The sequence below is a fragment of the Lissotriton vulgaris genome, chromosome 11 (assembly GCF_964263255.1).
Source record: "Lissotriton vulgaris chromosome 11, aLisVul1.2, whole genome shotgun sequence".
NCBI classification, from domain to species: domain Eukaryota; kingdom Metazoa; phylum Chordata; class Amphibia; order Caudata; family Salamandridae; genus Lissotriton; species Lissotriton vulgaris.
The window spans coordinates 770,096,905-770,124,006 of NC_141699.1; the positions used below are offsets into that span (position 1 = coordinate 770,096,905).

A 27,102-nucleotide genomic window follows, 5' to 3' on the forward strand; every position below is an offset into this window, starting at 1 on the left:
CTTTCTTTCTTTCCTTCTTTCTTGTTTTTTCCTTCCTTCTTTCTTTTTTAAAGGCAAGAGGATGCAGCCAACTTCATAACGATTACCTTTTGTTATGTCTGAGTTTGCCAAGACCTTTCGATTTTCCTAAAATTATGTGTATGACATAGTTACTTATAAGAAGTTTCAGCCGCACTTCACCCATTGTTTTTGGTTGTGTCCTTTACATTTTTCTCCAACACACTTGAGTATGCATCAAGGGGCAAATCATTATACCCAATTCAGCATTGGGCTGACATCACTATAAGTTACAGAATACAGAAACTTTCTCTTTCACAAGGTACACACCTGCACGCAAAGTAGTTCCCTTTAGTGACTGGGAGTTCTATGGGACTGTTTGCTTTTTTGAGAATAAAAACATTTTTTCCTTTGGTAAATATGTTTAGATTGTTAAACGCCCAGCAGCTAACCTAAACAATAAACATTTGCAAAAGCCATGACAAAACAAAACAAGAACTTCTAAAAGGCTGGCAGATGACAAAAAAAACGATTGCCTTTGCTAATGCTTGTTTTTTCATGGTGACCTGTCACCATATCATATGGCAAAAGCATCCCTTTCATATGAGCCACACCTCATTCTGAATAGTTTTTCTGTTCAAGCCAATTTACGGTTATTCCTGCCTTTGACCTAGTGAACAAGTTCCCTGCAGGTCACACATCAGTCTCTGAAGCTGATCCGTGGAGGGGGGGGGGGGGGGGGGGTTGGGATGTGAGCAGACCACTTGTTTGAACCCGAGTTGTGACTGCTTTAGGTATGTAAAGTGAATGTGTGTACCTGTGGAAATAGGAAACAAAAAGGCTACAGATGATTTATGTGTTGTGACATCTATTTAATGATGTGTCTATAATTAGATTTGGGATAAGCAAGTAGATAATTATAAAGTAAAACAAGAATTGACCTTGGCAAGACTGAAGTTCTTTGGTAATTTATTCTTGTGCATGCATATGTTCTCAAAATTAAAATTTTTATGGAAAAAAAATTAAAGTGCTGCAGTCTAAAATCGTCGAGCATAATTTGCAAAATAAGTAAAAAACTTAACCATGGTAGTCGGTTGTAATCCAGATATTATATTCTGTGTAGTTTACCACAGGTTTACTGCTTCAAGATGGCTGCCATGTTTAGAAGCAACAGATTAGTAAAGCATTGACACTGTATGTGCAATAGCAGACGAAAGATGGCTTCCCTGTAAACATTGCAGTGGGTGACCAATTTAGAAGGGCATTGTGCTTACTATATCATTGTTTTTCTATTCCAAGAAAATCACAGTGTTGCATCTAAACGAGGCAGACATTCTTAAAAGTTACAAAGAAAGATTGATTATACGGAATACCATTCCAAGATGGTTGCTCGATGAGAAGTGCCTTGCAAGCTATGTTGTGTTTCGAGTTGCGTCCCAGATAACCAGTGGCCTGATGTGAAATGTAAAATGTAAATTGATATTTGTATAGCGCACTACTCACCCGCAAGGGTCTCAAGGCGCTTGTGCGAATACCTCTGTGGAACCCCTCCTGGCTTTCCCTGTGAGGCGTCCACTCCTGGGCACCCCCAAGGTGGAGGCCAGGCATCCTTCGCGTTGTGGGGGCCGTTGTGGAGATTAAGCAAGCTATTGCCCAGAGTTGCAGAGTGGGACTCCATGATTGGAATAGGCACTGAGGCGAGAATTATCAGGTCCTTGGAATTTTGAGCCCAAGACCCGCCGAGGCGGGGAATTGAACCCTGGTCCCGGGCTAGCCCTCTGCATCAGGGTCTGCCGCTCTAACCATTAAATAAATACAGAATTGGTAAGGCCAAACAAACCCCAAAGTTAAAGAAATGAAGAAATGTATGCAATCAATCAATCTTTGTCTTTATTCGACCTTCCGAAGACAGGTCATAAAAGGTGCACAGAATAACAAACAACATTAAAATCGAAACTCATTTAAAAGTTACAATTACAGTGCAGGCAGAAACAATAGTTCGATCAGAACTAAAGTGGCAGTGCAGATGAATTAGATAGCAGCAAATATAAACCAATAACATTAAAATATTAAAATCTGTCTTATAAAAGAGTTAGCAGCAACAATAAGCATTAGAGCAGCAATACAAATACAGTACATACAGGAGCTGTTAAAAAAACATTAATATCAAAACAACATGCTCCTTCTCTTAGCTAAAGTGCACTTCAGAAAGCTTGCAAAAGCAAAGCAAACGTCAAGGTCATTAAATTGCTGTAGAAAATACAAAGCCGCTTTACATTTAGAAAATTTATACTTGCACAAAAGTGGTAATAAAAATTTCCTAGTAAATGGAAGATAAAATTGGCAAAAAAAGACAAAATGTAAAATAGTTTGGCTCGAATGTTCATCGCAAGCGCAAGTGTTAATAGTTTCAAAGGAATACTGGCCCAAGGGGAAGCATATCAACCAGCGAAAAGACCCCAGCCTTAACCTCGTCATTAAATTCCTTTTGTGGACGTTATTTACATATAAAAGATAGGGGGCAATAGTGGAAGGTTCTTGAATAAGGCAATCATTTCTGACAGTGGGTTTGGATACTTCAAATAGTTCCCAGAGGATTCTTTATGCTTCTTTCAGAAGCTATCCAACACCCTCTGTCGGTCCCTTTTGCCAATTGGTTCTGGGTGCTCAAAAATGTATTGTAGCCAAGGAATGGAAAGGCCTCGGGAACAACTTAAACAGTCTTTAATGATTGCCCAGTTTAGTTCAGCCTCTTCGTTTGCCCAAATGGAACACCAGGTGGCTAAAGGTGCTACATTTATAATATCTTGTACATAATCAAGACCTAGCTCTAAATGAAGAGAAAAATGTGGCGATGATATATTAAAAGCCAAATAATGAGCTCCCCTTTAACCATACTAGTTATACACTTTCAATGTTTTTTACCCTAGATAACGCCGGTCTTAACAAGCAAAATACACAGATCGTTACTTACTTCTGAGGTCCTAGTAGCATGCTGGATCTATCTCCATAATTCATGTTTTAAAAACGGACCCACCTAAGAATTTGGTAGTGCAGTTAAGAAATAGGTCCAGTACCTCAAAATTAACCACATGTCAAAACTGGGGGAAAAAAATACACCCAAACACATGCTATTTTAACCCGTTTACCGGGGTGGACATTCTGCAGCGGTGCAGGCGTTCTGCAGAGTGGGCAGGGCTGGGTCGGCCAACGTTCGTTCGCAGCACCAGCGAGGTAGTGCTCACGTCGGCCAACGGCTGACGCGAGCACGGAACGGGTTAGTAAAGGTGGGAGGATGCTGTGGCTCTCTTGGTTTATGAGGCTACCTGCTTTTACACTGGCTTGGTGCACTCTATTGAATTAAACCTAAGTGGCTGTAACTCTAATGCAGCCTCAGAGCACCTATTCTAAGGGAAGCATGGGTATATATTGATGTGATTTGGGTAATGATAGCATCTGATATGGGAAAGTTTTATACCTACAAAATAATCACACTGTACACATTATTGTGTCATCAAAAATCACTGCAGGAAAATAAGGGACCACCTTATGCATCACGACATCTTGTTTGGGGACACCTCGGAAACATCTCTTGGTGCTTACCTTAAGTTTCTTAACGAAAAGTCACAGCTAGACACGTCCTTATTCCCTTCGTTGCAAATAAGAGGACCCTCTGCTATGGCAAAGACAGATATTAAACAACAGTAAAGTGCTCCCAGGATGGCCAGCAGGCTCAGGAAGGAAGATGTCAGCATCTGTAAACACAAAACAATAATACTTTTCCATTTGTGCTTTGCAAACAACCGTCATTGGGGAATATTGTAGAAATGTGCCTTTTCCTAACATTTACAATGCTTTAGCTCCTTAGATGGCCATATAATTGTTATTCAAGGCCATGACTCACCTGCCTCCAGCATTTGCATATAACAATTCTAGCATTAACAAAGCTGCTTTCTATCCCTACTAATAAGTTTAGGAGCTACCCACAATTTCCTCAAACCTCCCTCTGCACTTCCTGTTCTTTCCTGTACCCTGTTGTTACTCGGACTAGGCTCCTGAAGGTTTGCCGTGGCACCTTCATTTTCTCGGGTGCTAGGTCCCTCTGCGTTTTGTTTAGGGTCAATCTTTCGGCTTTTTGTAGACTTACTTGAGTATGATGATGAGGATGATAGTTTTGCAGGGGATTCATATGCTGCCAGAGGGAAATGCATTCAAACAGTGGGCCATAAACCAATTCTCTCCTTTCTTTTATCCAATTTGCAACTGCCTACAGAGCAGGAGCAACCCAGCACTAGTTCTGAGTGTTTACAACAGTTTCTGAAGCCTTCCTTTTCTAGATTGCCAGTTATTCTTGCCGTCCTGCATGTCCTAGAAAGGACAGAGTGTCTGTTCCTAGATTAATGGTCGTCTCCACCCTTTGGCTAATGGTGAAATGGAGTTGCCGCAATCTTTGATCATAGACCCTTTATTGGGAAACTTGGTGGGAAAACACTCCCTTCTGTTCAAGGAGTTTTTGTTGTTGATTCAGTAGGTAAGATGGTGGAGTGAGCTCTCAAATGATCTCATGCAGGTTTGAGTCTGGTTTTATGAGCTGGAATAATCTCAGTTTATGCCTCACAATCCTGGTGAATGATTTTCAATCCTTACCTTTATGTAAACTTCCAACTGTCTCTGTTCCAAAACCTGCGGATGGGCCTTCTTTGTCAGATAACATTGCCATGCTAACCACTTTTAGTACAATAAGGGCAAATCAACTCAGAACCTACTATGCAAAATCAAATATTGGTCCCAGATGGATCCCTGCCCTTCCAAAGTCATGCATTTAGTTCCACAAACAAGATGTTTAGTACAGGGTACTAAACCAAAAATGGAAAACAGCATCCATCCTTCCTGTCATTAAGAAAGCCAACTTGAATGCTGGCGATCCCAAAAACTATCGGAAGATTTTGCGGCTGCCGTACCCAGCGAAAATTGATATGGAATTGACATCCTTCATAAATGATAATCATCTTCTTGATCCATCTCAGTTTGGCTTTAGAAGTCAACATAGCATGGAACTGGCCTTAATAACAATTAAAAGAAATTAGGCAGGCCCAGAAATGCCGCTCTGATTTTATTAGACTTCTTGGCCCCATTCTATATGGCCAACCAGAGCCTACATATTGCCCATCTCTTCTCCGTATAAATTAGAGGGAAAGCTCTCTCCCTTCTGAAGTCTTTTCTTACTGACCGCAAGTAATTTGTGGCCTTGGAAGATTTTACATCCCACTCTTTTTTATTACCATGTGGAGTGCTGCAAGGCTCTTCACTAAGCCTGACTCTTATTAGCCTATATGTCGCTCCATTGGCAATGTGATTAAAACGTTTGGATTCTCCCAGTGTTTCAAGCTGACATTACCCAGATTGTGGTGTCAGTGACCAGCAGCCTGGAGTACACTGTGGCTAGATTTCAAAATTGCATGACTGAAATCGGGAAATGGATTGCGGACCATTGCCTGAAATTGAACTCCCCGAAAACTGAGGTACTACTATTAGGTAGAAACATCTCCTTCTGGTCCCTAGTTGGTGGCCCCAAGATTTAGAAACTCTTCCCACCCCGGTTGCAAAGGTGATAAACCTAGGAGTACAATTTGATAGTTAGCTATCATTTGAAGGCCACATCAACACCATCACCCAGTCCTCCTTTCTACTTAAGATCCTGAGGAAGGTTCTTTCATTTATACTGCGGGATTTACAGAAAAAGATGGTCTCTTTTCTGATCACATCTCAATTGGATTACTCTAATGCCCTTTTTACAAACATACAGAAACGTTTTTTTTTTTAAAACTACAGATTTTACAGAATGTAGCAGCCTGTCTGCTGCTAGAAATTCGAAGACACCAGTCTGTTTCTCGGGTCCTGAGTAAGCTCCACTAGCACCCAGTAAACAAACTCAAAGACTTTAAAGCCTTATGACTCACCTTTAAAGACTTGCAGAACTCTGGCCCGAGTATTTGACTCAGCGTTTTCAGCGTTACATTCCATCTCAACCCCTCTGCTCTGACTTAAACCTCAATCTAGTGATTCCCATATCTAAAAGGTCCAAGTGAAAGGGAGGGGGGGTTGTGACTTACACATTCAAGCTGTGGAACTCCTTGCCACTTGATATTAAAGGGAACCTGACCGTTTGGCTTTTAGAAAAGCCATACAAACCTGGCTTTTTAATTAGAAATATCTCAAGTGGGCTATCTCTCCATCTGTTTTCATTTTTCTTCTAGATTAGCGACTAGACATCTATTGGTAGTAGAGTGCTTTACATATTTTATTTTCATTTCATGTATTCAAGAAGGGCAGGGTTTTTCACAACTTCTCAACGGGATTTATATTAGACATCATGTTCCACAATTTCAAGGCTTCAACAATGGGCTCTAACTAGATCTATTCCTACTAGAAGACTTCTTCTTCTGAGAAACTGGAAGGCTGAAGGACTGCCTTGTAAGAATGCCATTTGCAGGAGCCAAATTCGTTGGTGAGCAGTTAGAAGAAGTTTTGCACAAGTCCTTTAAAAGTCAAAAGCACGCACAACCTTTTTGCCATTTGCAAAGTTCTTCAGATGGAAGCATGAGGAAAAGTGAGCTTTCCTGAAGAAGGAGATTAGACTCCTCCCATAATAAATCTTATTTTCAGCCAAAAGGGCTATCTGGTGCCTCTTCTAAACAGTCAGTAATAGGCAGTCTTCCAGGCAGAATTCCTGACTATGCCAAGTAGCCCTTTGGGAGGAAGGCTCCTTCTGTTTAATTGATTGAGGTTGTTTCCAGTGATTACTTTCTAAAGGTCTTTCAAGATTTACCAGAACCCCATTAAGTTCAGACGTCATGGCCAGAGGACAAAGTCCAACACTATTCTCCTCAAGACAGCATAGCCAATTTAGAGATGAAGGCAGCAATAATTCCTGTTCCTGTTCCCTGGGAAAGAGATTGGGGTGCTACTCTAGAATCTGTCTGTTCAAAAGGCCTTGGGTGATTAATGTATGAAAATAGATTTAAGATTCCTGAAACCGGTACATCCCTGATGTTCCTTTCAAGATGAACACTCTTCACTGAGTCAGACCTATCATTTCAAAGGGGAATTTCCTCATGAAGATAGACGTACAGAATGCTTATCTGCATGTGCCCACTGTGCCTGTCCATTATTAGTTCCTCAGATTTGTGACAGCTGACAATCATTGGCAATTCTGGGTGCTACCCTTTGGGCTCAAGTTATTGTCATGGCTATTCAACAAAATTCTTGCTCCAATATTGGGACTTCTGCATTTGTGGGATGTGATATTCACCCTTAGTTGATGACTTTTTGATTTATTCCCTATCTCAGGCTCAGTTGATGGTGGATATAGAGCACAACATAGAAACTCTATATGGATTAGGGTTGTTCTTGAATTGGCAGAAGTCACATCTCAATTTTATGACTGCTCTGGAATACATCGGAGCCAGGTTCCAAACAATACAGGAAGCAGTCTTTTTGCCAGAGTGTTGGAAGACCAAGCATTTGAGCCTTTTGCAGAAGTTTTTGTGCAAGGACAAGGCTACAACGAGTGAATGGCTCGCTTACCGTGACATATGGAAATGTCTAGTAAATGTTTTCTTCGTGTTGCCACTCTTCCTCAAGCTTGGCTGTCCTGCATATAAGGAATCATGGAATAATTTATTTTCCATGTTTTCTTTTTTCAGACTGAGATGCTGGATATCGTTCCTTTGTCCAGATTCTATTTGGGGCAGTTGGTGACTCAAATTTTGCAACACTGGATCCCTTTCGAGTAAGACTATGACCAGATGATTCCAGTAACTCCCTTTGTCTGACTGGATCTAGCCTGGTGGATGATAGGCTCCTCTGTAAACAGGGGAACTTATCCCAACCCAATCATTCTGACTACCAATGCTAGTGTCATGATGTGGGGACTTGGGAGCAGTTTCAGGTGCATAATCTGTTCAGGGTCTCTGGAATGAGGAGGAGCGGCACATATCCTCAAATTGGAGGGAATTTATGGTTCGTTTGGAGGGGCGATCCAGCATTTTTACCAGCTTTTACAGTCGAGGACGGTGAGGGTTCACACAGACAACATGATTGCCATGTCATATCTGAACTGACAATTCTGTTCCGGCTTTCCTTCTCTCAGTCTTCTTGCTCAGCAGCTACTCCAGTGGGCCGAATGGATCCCCCTAGATTTTAATTCCATTTATATCAAGGGCTCATTGACTACTCAGGTGGACTCTCTAAGCAGAATATCTCCTCCCTCTTACAACTTTGTTCTGAGCACCGATATCTTTTGGAAGATATGTAGGAGGTGGGGGCATGGGAGTACCCCTGGTGGACTTATTCGAATCAGAGATACATTCTCACCTCCCTTTGTTGCTCTCCAGGTTTGGGGAGCATACAGCAATGGACATGGATGCTTTGCCCTCCCCCTAGCCAGTGGAGCTTCTATCCGCTTTTCCTCCCATACCTTTAATTCTAAAGTTACTGGCCAAAATTTGGAGAGAGTTGTTCAAAATAGTCTGGGTTCTTCCGTTTTGGACCAGGAAACTAATGTTCAATCTTCTGCGACTTCCTCAGATGAAATCGGAATGAATTCTACCTTTGTTCCCTCCTCCTGTAGTATATCCCCCTCTTCCTCTAGACATGATAGCCCTGTTAAGGCTATCGATCTCGAGGTAAAGAGAGAGGGGTTCTTGTGAAGATGTTTGTCTCTCTAAGTTTCTTTTTCCTTGCAGGTGTTCAGAAAGACTTTAACCAACAGGTCCTACGCCCACCATTGGGCCTCTGTTGATATTTGGTGTAGGGGTATAGGTTTTAACCTTCTCACAACTCCAACCTCAAATATCCCCCAATTTTTGAAGGAGGGTTTTGATTAGGGTTTGGTGGTTGCCACTCTAAAGTTACAATGATCCTCAATAAAAGAATCCAGATCTCCCTGGGAGGACCTTTCCTCCACAGAACCTCTAATTTCTGGAATATTTAAGAGGTTTATGTTTCTCATCCTTTTCCATCTTGGGGTCTTAATTCAGTTCAGTCGTCTCTTCAAGAAGACCTGTTTGAACCTCTTCAGACCGTTTCTGAGAAGTTTCTACCATTAAAAGTCTTTTCCCTTATAGCCATTACCAAAGCAAGATATTTGGGTGAATTAAGGGCTGTAGTCTGCAGATATCCTTATTTGAGTGTGTTTGTAGATCAGATTGTTCTCACTTTGGGCCTCATTATGTTCCACAATTTCAAGGCTTCAACAATGGGCTCGAACTAGATCTATTCCTACTAGAAGACTTCTTCTTCTGAGAAACTGGAAGGCTGAAGGACTGCCTTGTAAGAATGCCATTTGCAGGAGCCAAATTTGTTGGTGAGCAGTTAGAATAAGTTTTGCACAAGTCCTTTAAAAGTCAAAAGCATGCACAACCTTTTTGCCATTTGCAAAGTTCTTCAGATGGAAGCATGAGGAAAAGTGAGCTTTCCTGAAGAAGGAGATTAGACTCCTCCCATAATAAATCTTATTTTCAGCCAAAAGGGCTATCTGGTGCCTCTTCTAAACAGTCAGGAATAGGCAGTCTTCCAGGCAGAATTCCTGACTATGCCAAGTAGCTCTTTTTGAGGAAGGCTCCTTCTGTTTAATTGATTCAGGCTGTTTCCAGTGATTACTTTCTAAAGGTCTTTCAAGATTTACCAGAACCCCATTAAGTTCAGACATCATGGCCAGAGGACAAAGTCCAACACTATTCTCCTCAAGACAGCATAGCCAATTTAGAGATGAAGGCAGCAATAATTCATGTTCCTGTTCCCTGGGAAAGAGATTGGGGTGCTACTCTCGAATCTTTCTGTTCAAAAGGCCTTGGGTGATTAATGTATGAAAATAGATTTAAGATTCCTGAAACCGGTACATCCCTGATGTTCCTTTCAAGATGAACACTCTTCACTGAGTCAGACCTATCATTTCAAAGGGGAATTTCCTCATGAAGATAGACATACAGAATGCTTATCTGCATGTGCCCACTGTGCCTGTCCATTATTAGTTCCTCAGATTTGTGACAGCTGACAATCATTGGCAATTCTGGGTGCTACCCTTTGGGCTCAAGTTATTGGCATGGCTATTCAACAAAATACTTGCTCCAATATTAGGACTTCTGCATTTGTGGGATGTGATATTCACCCTTAATTGATGACTTTTTGATTTATTCCCTATCTCAGGCTCAGTTGATGGTGGATATAGAGCACAGCATAGAAACTCTACATGGATTAGGGTTGCTCTTCAATTGGCAGAAGTCACATCTCAATTTTATGACTGCTCTGGAATACATTGGAGCCAGGTTCCAAACAATACAGGAAGCAGTCTTTTTGCCAGAGTGTTGGAAGACCAAGCATTTGAGCCTTTTGCAGAAGTTTTTGTGCAAGGACAAGGCTACAACGAGTGAATGGCTCGCTTACCGTGACATATGGAAATGTCTAGTAAATGTTTTCTTCGTGTTGCCACTCTTCCTCAAGCTTGGCTGTCCTGCATATAAGGAATCATGGAATAATTTATTTTCCATGTTTTCTTTTTTCAGACCGAGACGCTGGATATCGTTCCTTTGTCCAGATTCTATTTGGGGCAGTTGGTGACTCAAATTTTGCAACACTGGATCCCTTTCGAGTAAGACTATGACCAGATGATTCCAGTAACTCCCTTTGTCTGACTGGATTCAGCCTGGTGGATGATAGGCTCCTCTGTAAACAGGGGAACTTATCCCAACCCAATCATTCTCACTACCAATGCTAGTGTCATGGTGTGGGGTCTTTGGAGCAGTTTCAGGTGCATAATCTGTTCAGGGTCTCTGAAATGAGGAGGAGCGGCACATATCCTCAAATTGGAGGGAACTTATGGTTCGTTTGGAGGGGCGATCCAGCAGTTTTACCAGCTTTTACAGTCGAGGACGGAGAGGGTTCACACAGACAACATGATTGCCATGTCATATCTGAACTGACAATTCTGTTCCGGCTTTCCTTCTCTCAATCTTCTTGCTCAGCAGCTACTCCAGTGGGCCGAATGGATCCCCCTAGATTTTAATTCCATTTATATCAAGGGCTCATGGACTTCTCAGGTGGACTATCTAAGCAGAATATCTCCTCCCTCTTACAACTTTGTTCTGAGCACCGATATCTTTTGGAAGATATGTAGGAGGTGGGGGCATAGGAGTCCCCCTGGTGGACTTATTTGAATCAGAGATAAATTCTCACCTCCCTTTGTTCCTCTCCAGGTTTGGGGAGCATACAGCAATGGACATGGATGCTTTGCCCTCCCCCTAGCCAGTGGAGCTTCTATCCGCTTTTCCTCCCATACCTTTAATTCTAAAGTTACTGGCCAAAATTTGGAGAGAGTTGTTCAAAATAGTCTGGGTTCTCCCGTTTTGGACCAGGAAACTAATGTTCAATCTTCTGCGACTTCCTCAGATGAAATCGGAATGAATTCTTCCTTTGTTCCCTCCTCCTGTAGCATATCCCCCTCTTCCTCCAGACATGATAGCCCTGTTAAGGCTATCGATCTCGAGGTAAAGAGAGAGGGGTTCTTGTGAAGATGTTTGTCTCTCTAAGTTTCTTTTTCCTTGCAGGTGTTCAGAAAGACTTCAACCAACAGGTCCTACTCCCACCATTGGGCCTCTGTTGATATTTGGTGTAGGGGTATAGGTTTTTTCCTTCTCACAACTCCAACCTCAAATATCCCCCAATTTTTGAAGGAGGGTTTTGATTAGGGTTTGGTGGTTGCCACTCTAAAGTTACAATGATCCTCAATAAAATAATCCAGATCTCCCTGGGAGGACCTTTCCTCCACAGAACCTCTAATTTCCAGAATATTTAAGAGGTTTATGTTTCTCATCCTTTTCCATCTTGGGGTCTTAATTCAGTTCAGTCGTCTCTTCAAGAAGACCTGTTTGAACCTCTTCAGACTGTTTCTGAGAAGTTTCTACCATTAAAAGTCTTTTCCCTTATAGCCATTACCAAACCAATATATTTGGGTGAATTAAGGGCTGTAGTCTGCAGATATCCTTATTTGAGTGTGTTTATAGATCAGATTGTTCTCACTTTGGGCCCCAAATTCCTTCCAAAGGTCAACTCTCTTTTTCATAGGAATCAGGAGCTTATTCTCCCTGCATTATCTCAAGAGATGAGGATGACCCTGATTTTCACTTCACCTTTTGGATGTTGACAATCATACGGGGTTTGTAAAGCGTGGCTACTCATCAGTGAGAGTCTCAATGCACTGTAGTGAGAGCAGTCAATATCAAGTTGAAGAGGTCAGAGAGGTTTTGGATTTCTGATGCCCTCTTTGTTAATTTTTGACTGGTTAGGAGAGGCAGTAAGCCTACTTCCTCCACCTTAGTGAGGTCGATCAAATCTGTTATATCCTTGGCATATCAGAAGGATCATGGAAATTAGGCAATCCAAGCTCACCACTAGAGATATGGTCGCCTCTTGGGGAGAGTGGCCAGGTGTTTCTATTTTTGATTTTTAGCATCCAACTGGTCTTCCCCTCCACATTTATACTTCAATTCAGACTAATCATAGCTCAGGGTTTTATTATTATTATTATTATTATTATTATTTTTTCTATTTCAAAAAGTTTTATTGAAGATATTTTTAATACAGTACAGTGGTAATGCGGGGGCACATACAGATGAGATACAGGCATCTTTTGGGTACATTCGGTATTTAGGCATGGCGGCTGATATTGGTAGACGGCTTATCTGTAAGCCCCAAGAGACTGGAAAGAAAGTTAGAAGGGAGGATCGGGGGGGGGGGGGACTTGGATTATTAATAAGCTTGTAAAGCGCCTGGTTACACTATACTAGTGTGTCCCCGCGCTATGGACTACCAGGTTAAGCCACTTAGCTGCTAATACTGCCCACTCGAACATAACCAAACAGAGCCTGGCCCTAGTCTTTAGGGAACAGGAATGTTTTCAGCTCTTTGCGGAACTTGAGCACTGACTTCTCCAGCCGGAGCTCCAGAAGAAGTTTGTTCCATTTTTGAGCCGCCAGGACACGGAAGGAATGTCCTCCCATTCTTACTCCACTGAACTTAGGCGCCAACACCCTCCCTGTCCCGCTAGATCTCAATTGACGGGTCGGGTGGTATGGCGTGAGCAGATTGTGAAGGTAATTGGATCCTTTCCTTTGTAGGATATGGTGACAACACAAAGTTCTTTAAACGCCACACGTTCCCTAATCGGAAGCCAGTGCAGTGTTCTCAGTGTTCTCTTAGAAGCGGCTCTTTTTGGCAGCATTAGAACCAGACGGGCTGCCGCATTTTGTATCAGTGCAGCCTCGGAAAGCATTTAGCATTGGCTCCCAAATATAGGATGTTTCCATAGTTCAGCCTCAATGTGATTAGTGCATGGACCATGGTCTTCCTAGCAGTCACAGGTAGATAGTCCAATGTCTTCCTAAGGAACCTCAGCGTGCCAAAGCATGTGCCAGCCCCTCGTTTGGTGTGGTACTCGAGTTGTTTTGAGTTGTCTTTTGGAAGAGATGTTGTTTTGGGTTCCATGTCCTCCTAGACATTTGTGTTACATTTTCCCAGTGTGATCATGATTCCTTTCTTTTTTCCAAAGAGGAGTTTAGACATTAATTTCAAATAAAGTGTTGGTTTTCCTTTGATGTCTCTTTGTCTTATTTCGATGTTTACTTTGAAGGAACATTTGCTTTGGCAATCCTCATATACTAAGTAACGGGACAAAGGAGAAGAAAAGGCAGTAATGCAAGGATTACTTACTGGTAAACGTAATCAAGTTGACCTGAGTGCAGCGCCAAATCCCATTGCGTTGTGTAATCCATGCAAAAGGGACGTAGAAGAGAAACAGTACAAACACCACTAGGATTTCATACACAGATAGATGTAGTAAAGTTCTTGTAATATGCAGAAGCCAATGCCAACACTATCCTCACAGTGTGGAGATGGCTTGGCTGCTACAGCCATCTCAGCCTACAGAAGCCTATTCTGCGACATTGCTTGTAGTGAAGTTCCTGAACTGCCACTGTCTTCAGAGTACACAGATGACTTTTCTGTAGTACTTCTATAGCCCAAATAGTGGTGTTGCAAGTGCTGCCATTGCTCTCACAGTATGCAGACATCAGTGCTGCCACTGTTTTCACAATGTGCAAACGCCATGGGTGCTATGGCCATTTCAGTGTACAAAAACCTGTTTTTTTGATAAATAAACCCTGTTTTCCGTTCTCTTTCCAAAGGTGACTTGACTAGCGCCCGGACACCCTTGGGTAACCGCTGCACTCTAAAAACGTCTATAACATAACATAAGCTGCCACAGCCCTTATAGTTAAGATGCATGAGCTGCCTTAGGGTGTGATGGTCACACCCCACACAGCGTGCAGATCATGGTGCGGCTTTTCTGATGCAGTGCATCTGCAGTCACAGTGTGGATAAGCCTTTTTGTTTTGCTGGGTTATATAGCACAAGCTTAGGCCTGAAGGTGTTAGATCAGTTTGCAACAGAAACAGGCAACATTCCACATTTATTCAAGCACAGATATGTTCAGTGACTTGGCCAAAACAATATGGGGATAGATGGCAAAACAATTTTGACTGGTGCTCTTTAATGTCCTTGGTGGTAAGTTGAGGCAGTGCTTGCTCCAACCACCTTTTATCTCTGTATTATGAAAACAGCATTAAAGAAGTGGTGACATTTAACAAGAACACTAATGCGTGTTTCTCAGGGGATATTTTGTTGTGGCGGTAATGTGTTCATTTTTTTATGCTACTGTGTTTTTGTGCTGCATTGTTTCAATGTGATTTTGTTGCATTGTTATGCAGTAGTTGAGAATAGTTCTGTTTTTGCAGTTTGTTGCTATATTGCTTTATGTGATTGTGTAAGTTCCTGTTGTTTTTTTTAAAGTATGGTAACAAATGCTGCTACATTTTCATTTAAAGGTAGCAACCATTTACCACTGTTTTAGATGGTAGAATAGTGCCCCTCCAGCTCTTCAACTGCTTAAGACACCAGTCGCCCCAAAACTGTGGCCAAGACTGAGACAAAACGTAGAGCTCACAGTGCTCGCTTTAGATAATATGGCCCAGAATGTTGAGCCTAAGCCACGACTCATGACTGGGTCACCCGGCTCCAGATTCAGCAGGACTAGCCACTAGGCCACATCTCTCTCCCAATTTACCTCACCTGAACCTATACCATTTCTTGTCTTCTGGGATCTTGAGAATATTCAGGTTTCATGAATGTCAGTCAAGCATATCAAGCAAATCACAGGACATACATGAAACTCAACATTTCCTCCCATCTCATTCTTTTTTATGTACATATTTGTTGTGATGTACCTGATTTCATTTCTGACATACAAAGGGACACAATCTGTTGTTAAAGATAGACAACACAAAACAAAGAGGTTGTTGGCCATTTTACTTAATGCAGAGTAGTAAACATTTCTGATAACCTAGTTAGGAAAAATATGTAAGGAATCACATTTTTTTAATGATTAAGTAAGTTATTTTATTATACCACTCTGCTGCATTACACAATGCTTGTTAACAGTCTAGGGAAGACCTGGCTTGGCAGTTTGGGCTGGACTGATAGATTCAACCCATATCTTTGATTGGGGTGAGTATCTGGAAAATATCAGCGCTCCATCCATCATTTCCTTGTGTTTGCATTACATGATAACCAGAAACACCATGAGAACTCATGGCAATTGGACGGATTTTCATACATTCAACACTGCCCAGCTAAATATGGCCCCAATGTTTCAACTGGGGAACTTACCCCACACCTTGAGTTGCAGCTGCCTCTTTTCTTTGCCGCTAGGGTCATTGACACTGCTGGAAGGACCTGTAGACCACAGGAGTGACAAACATCAACATTTATGCCAAACATACAACCAGTTTTAGTTACAAGCATTGGATGTTTTATAAGACAATTAAATATATATTCAAATTAAATGGTGATCATTTGTTCTGATAGCATTTTATTGAGTGGAACTGACTCTAACAGGTTACCGATGAATATTAGATTACTGAAAACTTAAGGTCTAAGCTCATTAATTTCTGAACCTTTCTTGAGATTTAGTAAAATGCTGATTTTTGATTTTGCATATGTCAATGCCAAAACCAAGACCTCTTAAAAAGTGATTATGCCATTTTACAAACATGGTCATGTATAGATAGGACATCCATTTAATAAGGAACCATGTGTCGTTATGTAATAGTCTGTCTTGTTGAACAATACATCCTGGATCCTAGGTGGTGCAAGCATTTGTGACATCCAACCTAAAATGAAAAGATTTTGCCTCCACGATGTGGCAAAAAAACTATAATTCATGTGTTCGATGGCAGCCTGTCATGCCCTTCCTGGTACTTCTTAGAAGGTTAACACGTATCACCTTGTCATAGCACTATCCAGATCTAAAAGTCTCATTTAATCCAGAACTCATGTTCGTTTGCAGATTTCAAATAGGATACTGATGTAAAGAGAGAATAGAATTGGTCTAGAGTAAAAAGAAATATCAAGAAAAAATTCCGTTTAGTATACAACACATTTATGAAAGAAAGATTTGAATTGAACAAAAAGATTGAGTGTACTTTTCAGATGGAAAAATGACTTGTCAATTGAAATGAATCCACTTCCTAGGGGGCAGAATGATATACAGACAACAGCTGGACAGATCCAAGAAGTGACTAGCTCTTGTTAAAAGCAATGGATGAAGGAGGGGTGATCCAAATATGGCAGTGGTCAAAGGACCCCAACTCCATGTTATGTTTATTATAAATTAAAGTTCTTTCAGGCAGCTGTGTTGTCAAGTAAGACCTCAAAATGGGGAAATTGGTACATAAATACAGGGAACACAATCCAACCTGAGCTGTACATGTCCAGTACCTGCATGTTGTGACAGCAGTTTCGTCCTGCATACTGGACGTGGTGATTTGCTTTCAAAGTTTTTCCTCCCAAGAGCCACCTGCCATGCTGGCAAAAACCACCTCTGGGAAAAAATAACTGCCACCATGGTGTCAATGTTTAAATTGACTGTTCTTCTTCCACCTATGTGGTAATGGTGCTTCCTCTAACGCAAAGGCAGCTGGAATGTCACATATTTAAATGAGATTCTTGACGCTATTTACTATGGCTTTCCTCGGGTGCTTGTGCAAGTTATGCAAAGCAGTGCTTCAGTTTACTTGTCATTATAAAAGCCCTGTGGCACACGTATAATTGTGCAGTGTCATGTGATCGCCTGCACAACCATTTATACATTTAGGCCCAAATCTGTCACAAAGGGAATCTTAGTCAGAAAATAAGGACAGACAATACCTCTGCAGTAGTCATCATTTCCTTTCTCGCATATTCTTCACTCATTTCCACGAGAAAGGGAATCTCAACAAAATTCAGGACTTGAGCGCTCTAATCCAGGGAAATTGTACTGAAATGGAGCAAAGAACTTAACTTCTAAAACAATTTCTCACTGTTCTATCTAGTCTGTTTTCTAAAATTAGTCATTGTGCCCCGGTAGTCTCTTTTCTATGTTAGTAGATTAATAGTAGTAAATAGCTTTATTTCGATAAAAAAAAACATGAATAACATGACATAACATAACATGAATGAATAAATATATCAAAAAAGCTCTACTATTAAAAACAAAATACATTTCGACAAATATTAATTGTACCCCACACATCCTATAATTCATCTTAGATAGTAAAAACAACTTAATCGATGGAAAAGGGTGCATTTTGGAGAAGAAGGAGGAGACGTAGCAGCAAAGAGGAAAATGGGGCACCTAAGGAATTGCACTCAAAGTTCTTGACCTGATGTTCAATGCCCATCTCAGGAATTTGGCCAGACCACATGCATACAGTGCTCGTGCGTCACACCTAAAAATGCGCAACGCCACAGAGTGGCTACGAGTACCCAAATCTCTGCAAAGTGGTTTAAGCCAACGTTCCCTTGGCAGTTTGTAGGCTGGGCAGACAAAAAGGACATGCGCAATTGACTCAGATTTAGCCTCGCAGTTCGGGCATGAAGATGATGTTTGATACGGAGCCTTCTATTGCGCAGTCAATTCGCGTGTAGGCAGTTAACCTACCCTGAACTCGAAAAACAGAGCCCTGTCAAAAGGTTTCTGTATGATATCTAGGTATGGTTCACAAGGTGCTTATGTTGCAAGAACTCCTCTGTCATCCTGCCTATTTTGGGATCGAGAAACCCCTTGCTACTGACCCAAGCCCAGTATGCCTTCTTGAGCTCTGCCTTAGGTGGGGCAGTTCTATTTAGCCATGCAACTTTAAGATCGAGATCGTACAATAATGATTTTAGGTCCTTTAGCCATTTAATTTTTTGCCACCCATGCATAGACATAATTTTTGTTAAGCCTGCTGCGTATTTTATCAGTTCTGGTGTCCGCCACAACCGGGCCCACAGCAAGAGGGGACGAAGTCTTGCTAAGTCTTTAAATGAGTGGCACCCTACATCCTGCAATAGGGGCACGGTAGGGGTCCTCTGGGGAAGCATCATAAGGTCTTTTAGAAACATGTTTTCTGACCTCACAATTTGGTCCGAGTTGGTGGAATCCCAAAGTTCGGCACCGTAAAGGGCCGAACTCATTCCTCTAGCCTTGTAGATGTCGATAGCGGGGACAATAGGTCTGCTTGTTGAAGAGCGATGCTCCTTAAGTATTGCCCCCGCTACCCTTTTATGATTCAGGAGCATTTTTTGCATATGGGAATTCCAGAGCATAGAGTCGGAGATGCGAATACCCAAGTAGTCGAACACAGTAACCCTTTCCAGGGGAACAGAGTTTACGACAGGAGGGGACGCAAGATTTTTAGGTGGATTCAGCACTAGATACTTTGTTTTCCCTGAGTTGAAGACAAGCCCTCTCATGGTACAAAACGACTGAAAATTGTCCAGAAGACTCTACAGTCCCCTTGGGGTCTTAGAGATGAGGAGGGTATCATCAGCGAATAGGAGAGTTGGAGTTTTTTCGCCCGCCAAGGCTGGAGCGTCAGATGGTACACCCTGTAAGTGTTCGACCACCCCATTCACGTACAACGAGAATAGTATGGGGGCTAGAACGCAGCCTTGGCGGACACCCCTATTTACTGGAATCCTGGCGGTTTTCTTCCCTTGGGAACCCCATCTCACTTGGGCAAAGTTGCCTTCGTGGAGCCGCACTAGTATATCTAGGATGTTCATTGGAACCCCCTGCTCAGCTAATACCCGCCATAGGCGCTCCCGAGGGACCAGGTCAAAGGCTGTCTTTAGGTCGATGAATGCGAGATAAAGACTGCCCTTGCCTATACGGACCACCTTCCAGTAAAGAAGAAGCAGTCTAAAGACCTGCTCAATAGTCCCAGTGCCCGCCCTAAAGCCTGCTTGATAGTCAGAGAGGACCTTATTTTCGTCAGCCCATTCTAAGATCCTTTCCGGCACCACCCTCCCGACAACCTTTTGGACTGAATCAATCAGGCTTATAGGATGGTAATTAGCGGGGTCGTCCCTAGCCCCCTTTTTAAAAATGGGAACGACTTCGGCTCCTTTTCAGGAATCTTTTATTCAGAAAGTAGTTCTGCCAGATTTTGAAGGAGACTTGACAATAACAAGAGCCCACAGAGTTCCGGCTCAGCGCTTTGCGAATTCTCCATTTCCTAGAACTATTCTATTAAATTTTGCGGATTTTAGAAATAAGGAACGGATACTTTCCAAGCATATCAACAACGCCAGTTTTTTGTTTCTGAAACTACAAAATGCAGGATTTTCTCAGATATGACAGCAACTGCGGCTAAGAGAAGAAAAGAGTTTGTAAAGTTGCTGCAGTTATTCAAGGCTAATGGAGCCCAGGCCTCTATTGCACAGCAATCAAAGTTGAAAGTTCTTGTCAAAGGAACATTTTTTCTATTTACTGATCTAGAAGAGGCACAGACCCTTCTTGATGAAATTTCAACAAGGGCCTAGGCTCTGTGGCTTGGCTATATTGAATGTTGAATGTTGAATATGAGGAATTAAAATAATGAGAGTTTTAAAATAGGCGGGGGTTCCTGGGTCCAGGATCACACCAGGACACACCGGGGTGTAATAAGAAGACACCCGAAGTGGAAGAAAGGCTGGGATGTGGGCTGCGTGGTCAGGAAGGGGGGTCCCGCATCCATGGGGGGGTTCTTGGTGGGGGGGGGGGTGAATGCAGTAAAAAATACAAGAGAAGTAGGTTTTCTATTCTTATCTTTGGTTGGTACAGAAGGAGTTTAGAATCTCATAGCCTTAACAATGACAATTGACTTATGTAATATCCTGTCCATTAACGCGAATGGACTGTTAAATAAACAGAAATATGGAGCACTTTTGAAATGGCAATCGCTATTAAACCTCACGTAGTTTTCCTCCAGGAGACGCACTTGAAATCAAACTCCCCAAAGTTGTTTCTTCCTAGATATTTCTCCCATGGGTTCTTTTCCTCTGCTGGTGTTGCCCAGAGGGGTGTAGCTATTTATTTCTCAAGAAATTTACCCTGGGAGATTCTACAAAAGGGAGATGGCTTTGGGTGGCAGCGAAATTGTTGGGAAAGGTATACAATTTTGCTAACTATTATGGCCCAATTTTTGATGACACCTCGGCCCTGACTGAAATTAGTGAAATTCTAAGGAGTACTGCTGGACAAATTATAGTAGGAGGTGATTTTAATTATATTCAGGATTTAAAAAAGGACACCTCTAATAAGAATAAGAAACAACTAAAACCAAAAACAAAAGGGGTATTAGAGGCTTTTATGTCAGAATATCAATTGCGGGACTCATGGCGCTCCCTAAATCCCAACCTAGAATCTTACACGTGCTATTCCAATAGGTTTCACACAGCCTCTAGAATAGACTTCTTTTTATCCTCAAGATCGCTCCAAATTTCCAACGCATTGATAGGCTGCAATCCATTCTCAGATCATGGGGGGATTGAGGTTGAATTAATATTGGAGGGCACGGTAGGGGTGCGACCTAGGTGGCAGCTGGATCGCACCATTCTACAGAATATGATATGGGTTGAGGGTTTTAAAGTATGGATAAGGGAATTTTTTCTAGTAAATAAGGACTCAGCAGAGCCCTTCGCAGTATGGGAGGCATTCAAAGCAGCAGCTAGGGGGCAAATTATAGTCTTTTCTTCTAACAAAGCAAACGAACGAAAAAGAAAAATATCTGCCCTCCAGGATGCCGCAGAAAATGAGTATGCCTTGAAACTTAATCAAAAACCAAACAACTGGGAACAAGCTAAAGTATTACTTAGGGACTTCTTCATTTTGGAAGAGATAAATAGCTCAAAAGTCTTCCAACAAAAGCTATATGAAGATAGTCAACTCATGGGCAAGCTGTTGGCAAATTCGATTAGGAAAAAACAAGAATCTTCCATCATCTTAAAAATTCAAGATCCATCAGGCAAGATAGATACTAGAAGTGAGGAAATCGCGAAAATATTCCTTGATCATTATGAGAGAATATACTCTACTGATATCCAAGTTGAAGAAAATTTAATCAGGGAATATTTCGACAACTTAAATATCCCCAAAATTTCTAAATCTCGATCTAATCAAAGAGGCGGCGATATAAGTTATTTGGAAATTCAAAATAGTATAAAAGCCACAGCGGGAGCATAGGCTTCAGGGATTGATGGATTCCCAATTGAATTTTATAAGGTTTTTCTGAAGGAACTGGAGGATCCCTTGAAACATTTATTTAATTATATCAGACGAGGTGGTAGGGTCCCCTCAGAGTTTAAAGAGTCCACAATTATTAGTTTTGTTAAGAAAGGCAAGAACCCGGAGGACGTAAATTCCTATAGACCAATTAGTCTTTTAAACTCTGACTATAAGGTCTTTATGAAAATTTGGGCTCAAAGATGCGTATTGGCCACCCAGGAGGTGATACATCAAGATCAAACGGGTTTCATAGCTGGACGCTATATGGCTGCTAATACAGAATATTTATTGCAGGCACTAGATTATTTTAATCTTAATTCTATTTCTGCATGCATTCTTATGATCGATGCGGAAAAAGCATTTGATCTAGTTAACTGGTCAACGTTATTTTTTTCCTTGAGCTATTTTGGATTCCCCGCCCCTATTATTAATATGCTACAAAATATTTATGAGGGGGCATCTGCCCAGGTGATAATAAACGCCAAGCAAGCAGGGAAGATTAGAATAAAATGAGGCACAAGGCAAGGTTGCCCTTTATCTCCCCTGCTTTTTACCTTTTTTATCGAACCCCTGGTAATAAAAATAAGAAATAATAACGCAATATCTGCCCCAATTGCCGGAATGTCGAAGTTAAAATTATTCGCAGACGACATTATTCTTTATATGGCTCCCGATAAAGAAAATATAGAACACCTTATGAAAGAGCTACAGAAATATGAGCAGGTAGGGGGTTACAAAATCAACGAAAAGAAAACTGAGGTTCTTATTCTGAATACTGATTTAGACTTCCTTCCGTCAGATTTACAGTCTCAAGCTGAAAAAAGAGACCCAATAAGATATCTAGGGATTTACGTGACCAGAGAGTATCAAGAACTTTTTCAATTGAATTACGTAAGAACTATGAATAAAATCAAGAGCCTTTTAGAACATTGGGATATACTGCCCCTATCATTGATTGGCAGAGTGGCATTGATAAAGATGAACATATTACCTCTGCTTTTATTTTTGTTTAGTAATATCCCAATTAAAGTTAATTTGGCCTTTTTTAATGAACTAGATTCCATGATAAGAAGATTTATTTTGAATAAAAAGGCCAATAGAGTCAAACTTGCGGTAATTCAACATCCAGTTAACCAAGGTGGACTTGCTCTTCCCCATTTTTATACATACTACGAGGCAGCTTTTTTTGATATAATGTCAGGATTATTAAAGGCTAGACAGACAAGAGACAATTTTTTTTTTAATAGAATGCTTGAGGAATCAGGTTCTCAAATTTCTATTTTCTTAAAAACGGCAAAACTTCCAAAGAGAACACGATATAAGACACTGGTGGGGTATTCATCAAGATTACGGCTTTTATTTGAAAAACATGGCCCAGATGGATCCATCTATTTGAAACTTTCGGAATGTACTAAAATGGGTCTTAAGATCTCTTCAAACCATTTGTCAGAATGGGAATTGGCCGGATTTTGTGAAATAAGGCATCTTCTCACGCAAAATACGTTAATTAGCTGGCAAATGGTCAGAGACAGAAGGCATCCAAATCGGCTCATGTTTTTTCAATATTTACAATTGAGTTATTTTATAAAAAAAGTTATAGGAAATCTTGATAGAACACCTAATGCTTTGTTAACAGCGTTATATGGGGAGAAACATAAGGGTATTGGATTCTGGTATAAAAAGTTACCTCTTCCGGGTTCAACCAATATAATAGGCAACCATCTGGAGAAAATAAGTCTCACAATACAGTGTGTGGTGTCTGACAAAGATTGGGAGACAATAAGCTACTTGGGAAATAAGGCACTCCGAGCAGCCAATTATAAGAGGATGTCTTTTCTTTGTCGTTGGTTGGCATATTATACCCCGGAAGCTCTTCAAAGAATGTTCCCCGAATACGAAAATAAATGTTTTAGATGCAAAACTAGGGGACAGGGTGGCTGGCATCACATTTTCTTCTCATGCCCAAAGTTAGAACCCTTCTGGAGGGAGATTTTCACAGATCTGGAGATGACAATAGGGAAAATTCTTCCTCCAGAAGTGGAAGTTGCCCTTTTTGGCATTAGTAAAGACAGGAGCAAGTTCAATGAATCAGAAGAAGTGTTTATCTTTATTTCCTCTGTCGTAGCAAAGTCTCTGATTCTGCAAAATTGGAAATCCACGGTGTGTCCTTGCCATGTTAAGTGGGTTAATAAAATGAAGAGAACTTATAATTTTGAGAGAGCCTATGCAGGTAGAGTGGGTGCAACTGCAAGATTCGAAAGGAATTGGAAATATCTTGACCAGCTTGAACTATTAAAAGGAAGGTGATTGTTATATCCTAGCTAATTGAAAGACGGCATTACATTTATATCTGAGGAAATATAAGTATTCGTATGCTATGCTATATTTAATTGCTAAGTACTTTTATCATGTTATCAGTTCTGTTTCTATATATCAGTACTTTATTGCACTAGTCACTTTATACAGGCTGAGAAGGAAGAGAGAAAAAAAAAAAGAAATTCTTTTTTTTTTCACACAACAACATTAGCACTGTCAAGTGCCGGTTTTTCTATTTTTGCAGTAGCACTTTACGAACGAAATACTTTGTGTAATTATATATTGGCACTTTAATGCATTAGTAACTTTATTAAGGCTACATGTTGCACATAATAACACCTTCAAGCGTTGGTCGTTCTACTCTTTGTATTTGCACTCTATGTTCAGTATAATAATAGCAATATTATTCTTGATGTTGCCTTTTTATCACTAGTTGTTTATTGATTGGATAATCTTAAAATATGTATTATTTTTACTGTGGTATTCTATTGTCTAGGGTTGTCTCTTGGATTTTATACATTTTTGGCTAATGTGCGTCTAATTATGAAGAAATTTAATGTACCATTGTATTGTCTTTTTCTACGGCTTGTAATAAAAAACTTTAAAAAAAAAAAAAAAGGAATCTGGAATCGGAGAGCTGTTGTCGATGGCATTAATTAAGATGGTAATAAACTTTGCCCATTTAGCCGTATCAGTCCGAAGAAGATCCCCGGGGATGCCGTCCGGGCCTGCTGCCTTAGCCGGCACTATGCGCCTGATGGCAGTTTTCACTTCCAGTTCAGGGAAGGGGTATCTACTGGATTCCCCCGAGTTTGCACTAAAGTCAATGGCTGGAGCTTTACTCTGGGCTTCCACTGGGGTGGAGTAAAGCTTTAGAAAATGATCATACCAGGTTTGCTTGTAATATTGCTAGTAATTAACCTTCTCGGTGCTGGCCGCCTTCAGAGCTTGCCAGTACTGCTCTTCCCACTCTTTCTTGGCATTAGACATGGCCACCTTATAGTCCTTTCTTGCTGACTGAATCGTGGGGAGGGATTTGCTTTTAACAGCCTCAACCAATGCATTTTTTTCGGATGTACCATGTTACAACGCATACTATTACAACTACCTACTGTTACAACGCGACCATTACAACGCATACCATTACAACGCATAGCGCTTTGAGGTGCTGGATAGTGGTAAGTATAATTTACTATTCTAACTCCAGTCCCCGTGGACCCTAGGGAAGGTGTTGGATAGTAAATTATACTTATTCCCTATCCTAGAGCGCCCCCCAGCGCAATGCGTTGTAATGGTATGCGTTGTAAAAGTCGCGTTGTAACAGTAGTGCGTTGTAACAAATGCGTTGTAACAGGTGTATACCATTTTTTTCCTTCTACAGTTTTTCGTATACCACCTATCATTAACATTGGGCTTCTTGCGTGCTGCGCACTGCCCTCCTCGGTGTTTATACAAAAGAACTTTCCCAGAGTACTAATAGTTTTTTTCGTAAATTTTGGGCACCCTTTCGGGAGCATCTTGATCTATGGGGGCCTCACCCATTTCACTTAGGGCCTCTGTCAGGGCCTCTCCAATGCCGTGTACTTTCTTTTCGTCAATAACGATTTTGTGCCATTTCAGGTGCCTACCACAATTAGAAGGAATCACTTCCATTGTTGACATTACATTTGCTGTGTCTATAGGTCCGGATTTAGGCGACCACAAAGATTTCAGGGTTAAACAAAGTGGATTGTGGTCGCTATCAACGGTCGGTGTTATCACCATATCCATCAAATGTCGCCAAAGTTCATGGTTTAGTAAAATATAGTCAATCCGAGAGAAGTGACCTACCCTATTGTAGGTGTGTGCCCCTTTGGGATCAGACAATGTCCTACCATTTGTTGCCCTCAGACCGTGTTCAGCTGCTAAGGAGTTCAGCTGAACAGCCAGTTGGGTCCACCTTTTTATAGGGGGGATGGTCAGCAGGGGAATTCCCCTGTTCGCATCATCTTCATTGGTGTTAAGCACATCCTCGGCGGCGAGAGGTTCAAAAGTACAGTTGAAGTCTCCCGCAACCAGGATGTGCGAATCGTGAGGGCATTTAGAAAGTTCTGATTCCAGAGATGTAACTATCGGGGATTGTGCGCCTCCTTTTGTTCCTCGGACATAATCTTAAAGATTTCCAAGGTTCTGCCTCTTTGGTTTTCCCTGATGGTTAGTCTTAACACCTTCAATGCTACGGTGATTCATCTTGGATGCTGCACTCACTTGAATCCCAGCTCGTCATGAGCACACGAGCAGTGTACTGCATGACGAGCTGAGCTCGTCATGAGCATGGAAGGTGTTAAAATATCGGGGTAAATGCATTGGATCTGTTTCAATTTTCAATCTAGGGAGATACTAATCCATACTAAAAGGCCACCAGAGGGGCGCCCCTTCGCTGTTGGTGAAGGCACTGCTGGAACGCAGTAGGACACAAATCCAATTTTGTGATGGGGCACCACACTCCATGTTTCTTGGAAGATTCAAGTAGTGTAGCCTTCAATAAAGCTATTCCAGTCTGGCAGAGATAATTTCTTTGGGAGACCAGCTATATTCCAACTAAGGATCTTCAAACTTGGGCCAGCCGATTTGAAATCCCCCAATTTGCTAGCTGGTTCAGGCTGGGTGCTTTTCGAGTCTGGAGGAGGCTCTACCAGGGAGGGGCTTGCGACTGTGTGCCTCGGGTAAGAAGCCATTTCGGGTGGGTAAATGGATTCTGATGTAAGAGACATGGCCTGGTTATGTGCGCTCTGTGGGGCAATGATGTCAATAGAAGGGTTATCGATAAGAACTTTTCAGGATCATATGTGTGCATAGTTGGTGTTTGGGGGATTACTGCTAGTCAGTCGTTATCGCCTAATTGTGAGCCTCTGGATAGCTTTGGATCCTCAACCCTCCTCATTGTACTTAAAGGCAGTGGGAAAGATCTAAATTGGATACCTAAGGTACCAGGAGCACAAGACCTGTACTCCAAAGCCAATAGGCCATCAGCCAAATGGGGGGATGTCAGTGTGAGCTCGACAGTATCTAGTCATTGGTGCGAAGAGAGTGCCTTGTTGCTTTAACAATGTCCTCTCTTATTATCG

At 41.5% G+C, this 27,102-nt stretch overlaps 1 protein-coding gene across 1 annotated transcript in view; it reads right to left on the reverse strand.

Annotated features, from left to right (window-relative positions):
• Window positions 1-27,102, reverse strand: part of TM4SF20 (transmembrane 4 L six family member 20) — a 63,537-nt gene that overhangs the window by 11,698 nt on the left and 24,737 nt on the right. The window contains exons 2-3 of the mRNA XM_086943893.1: window positions 15,778-15,843; window positions 3,601-3,752 (exon numbers count right to left, since the gene is read on the reverse strand). Of these exons, the coding sequence (XP_086800019.1) occupies window positions 3,601-3,752; window positions 15,778-15,843 (218 nt within the window). The remainder of the gene's footprint in view (window positions 1-3,600; window positions 3,753-15,777; window positions 15,844-27,102) is intronic.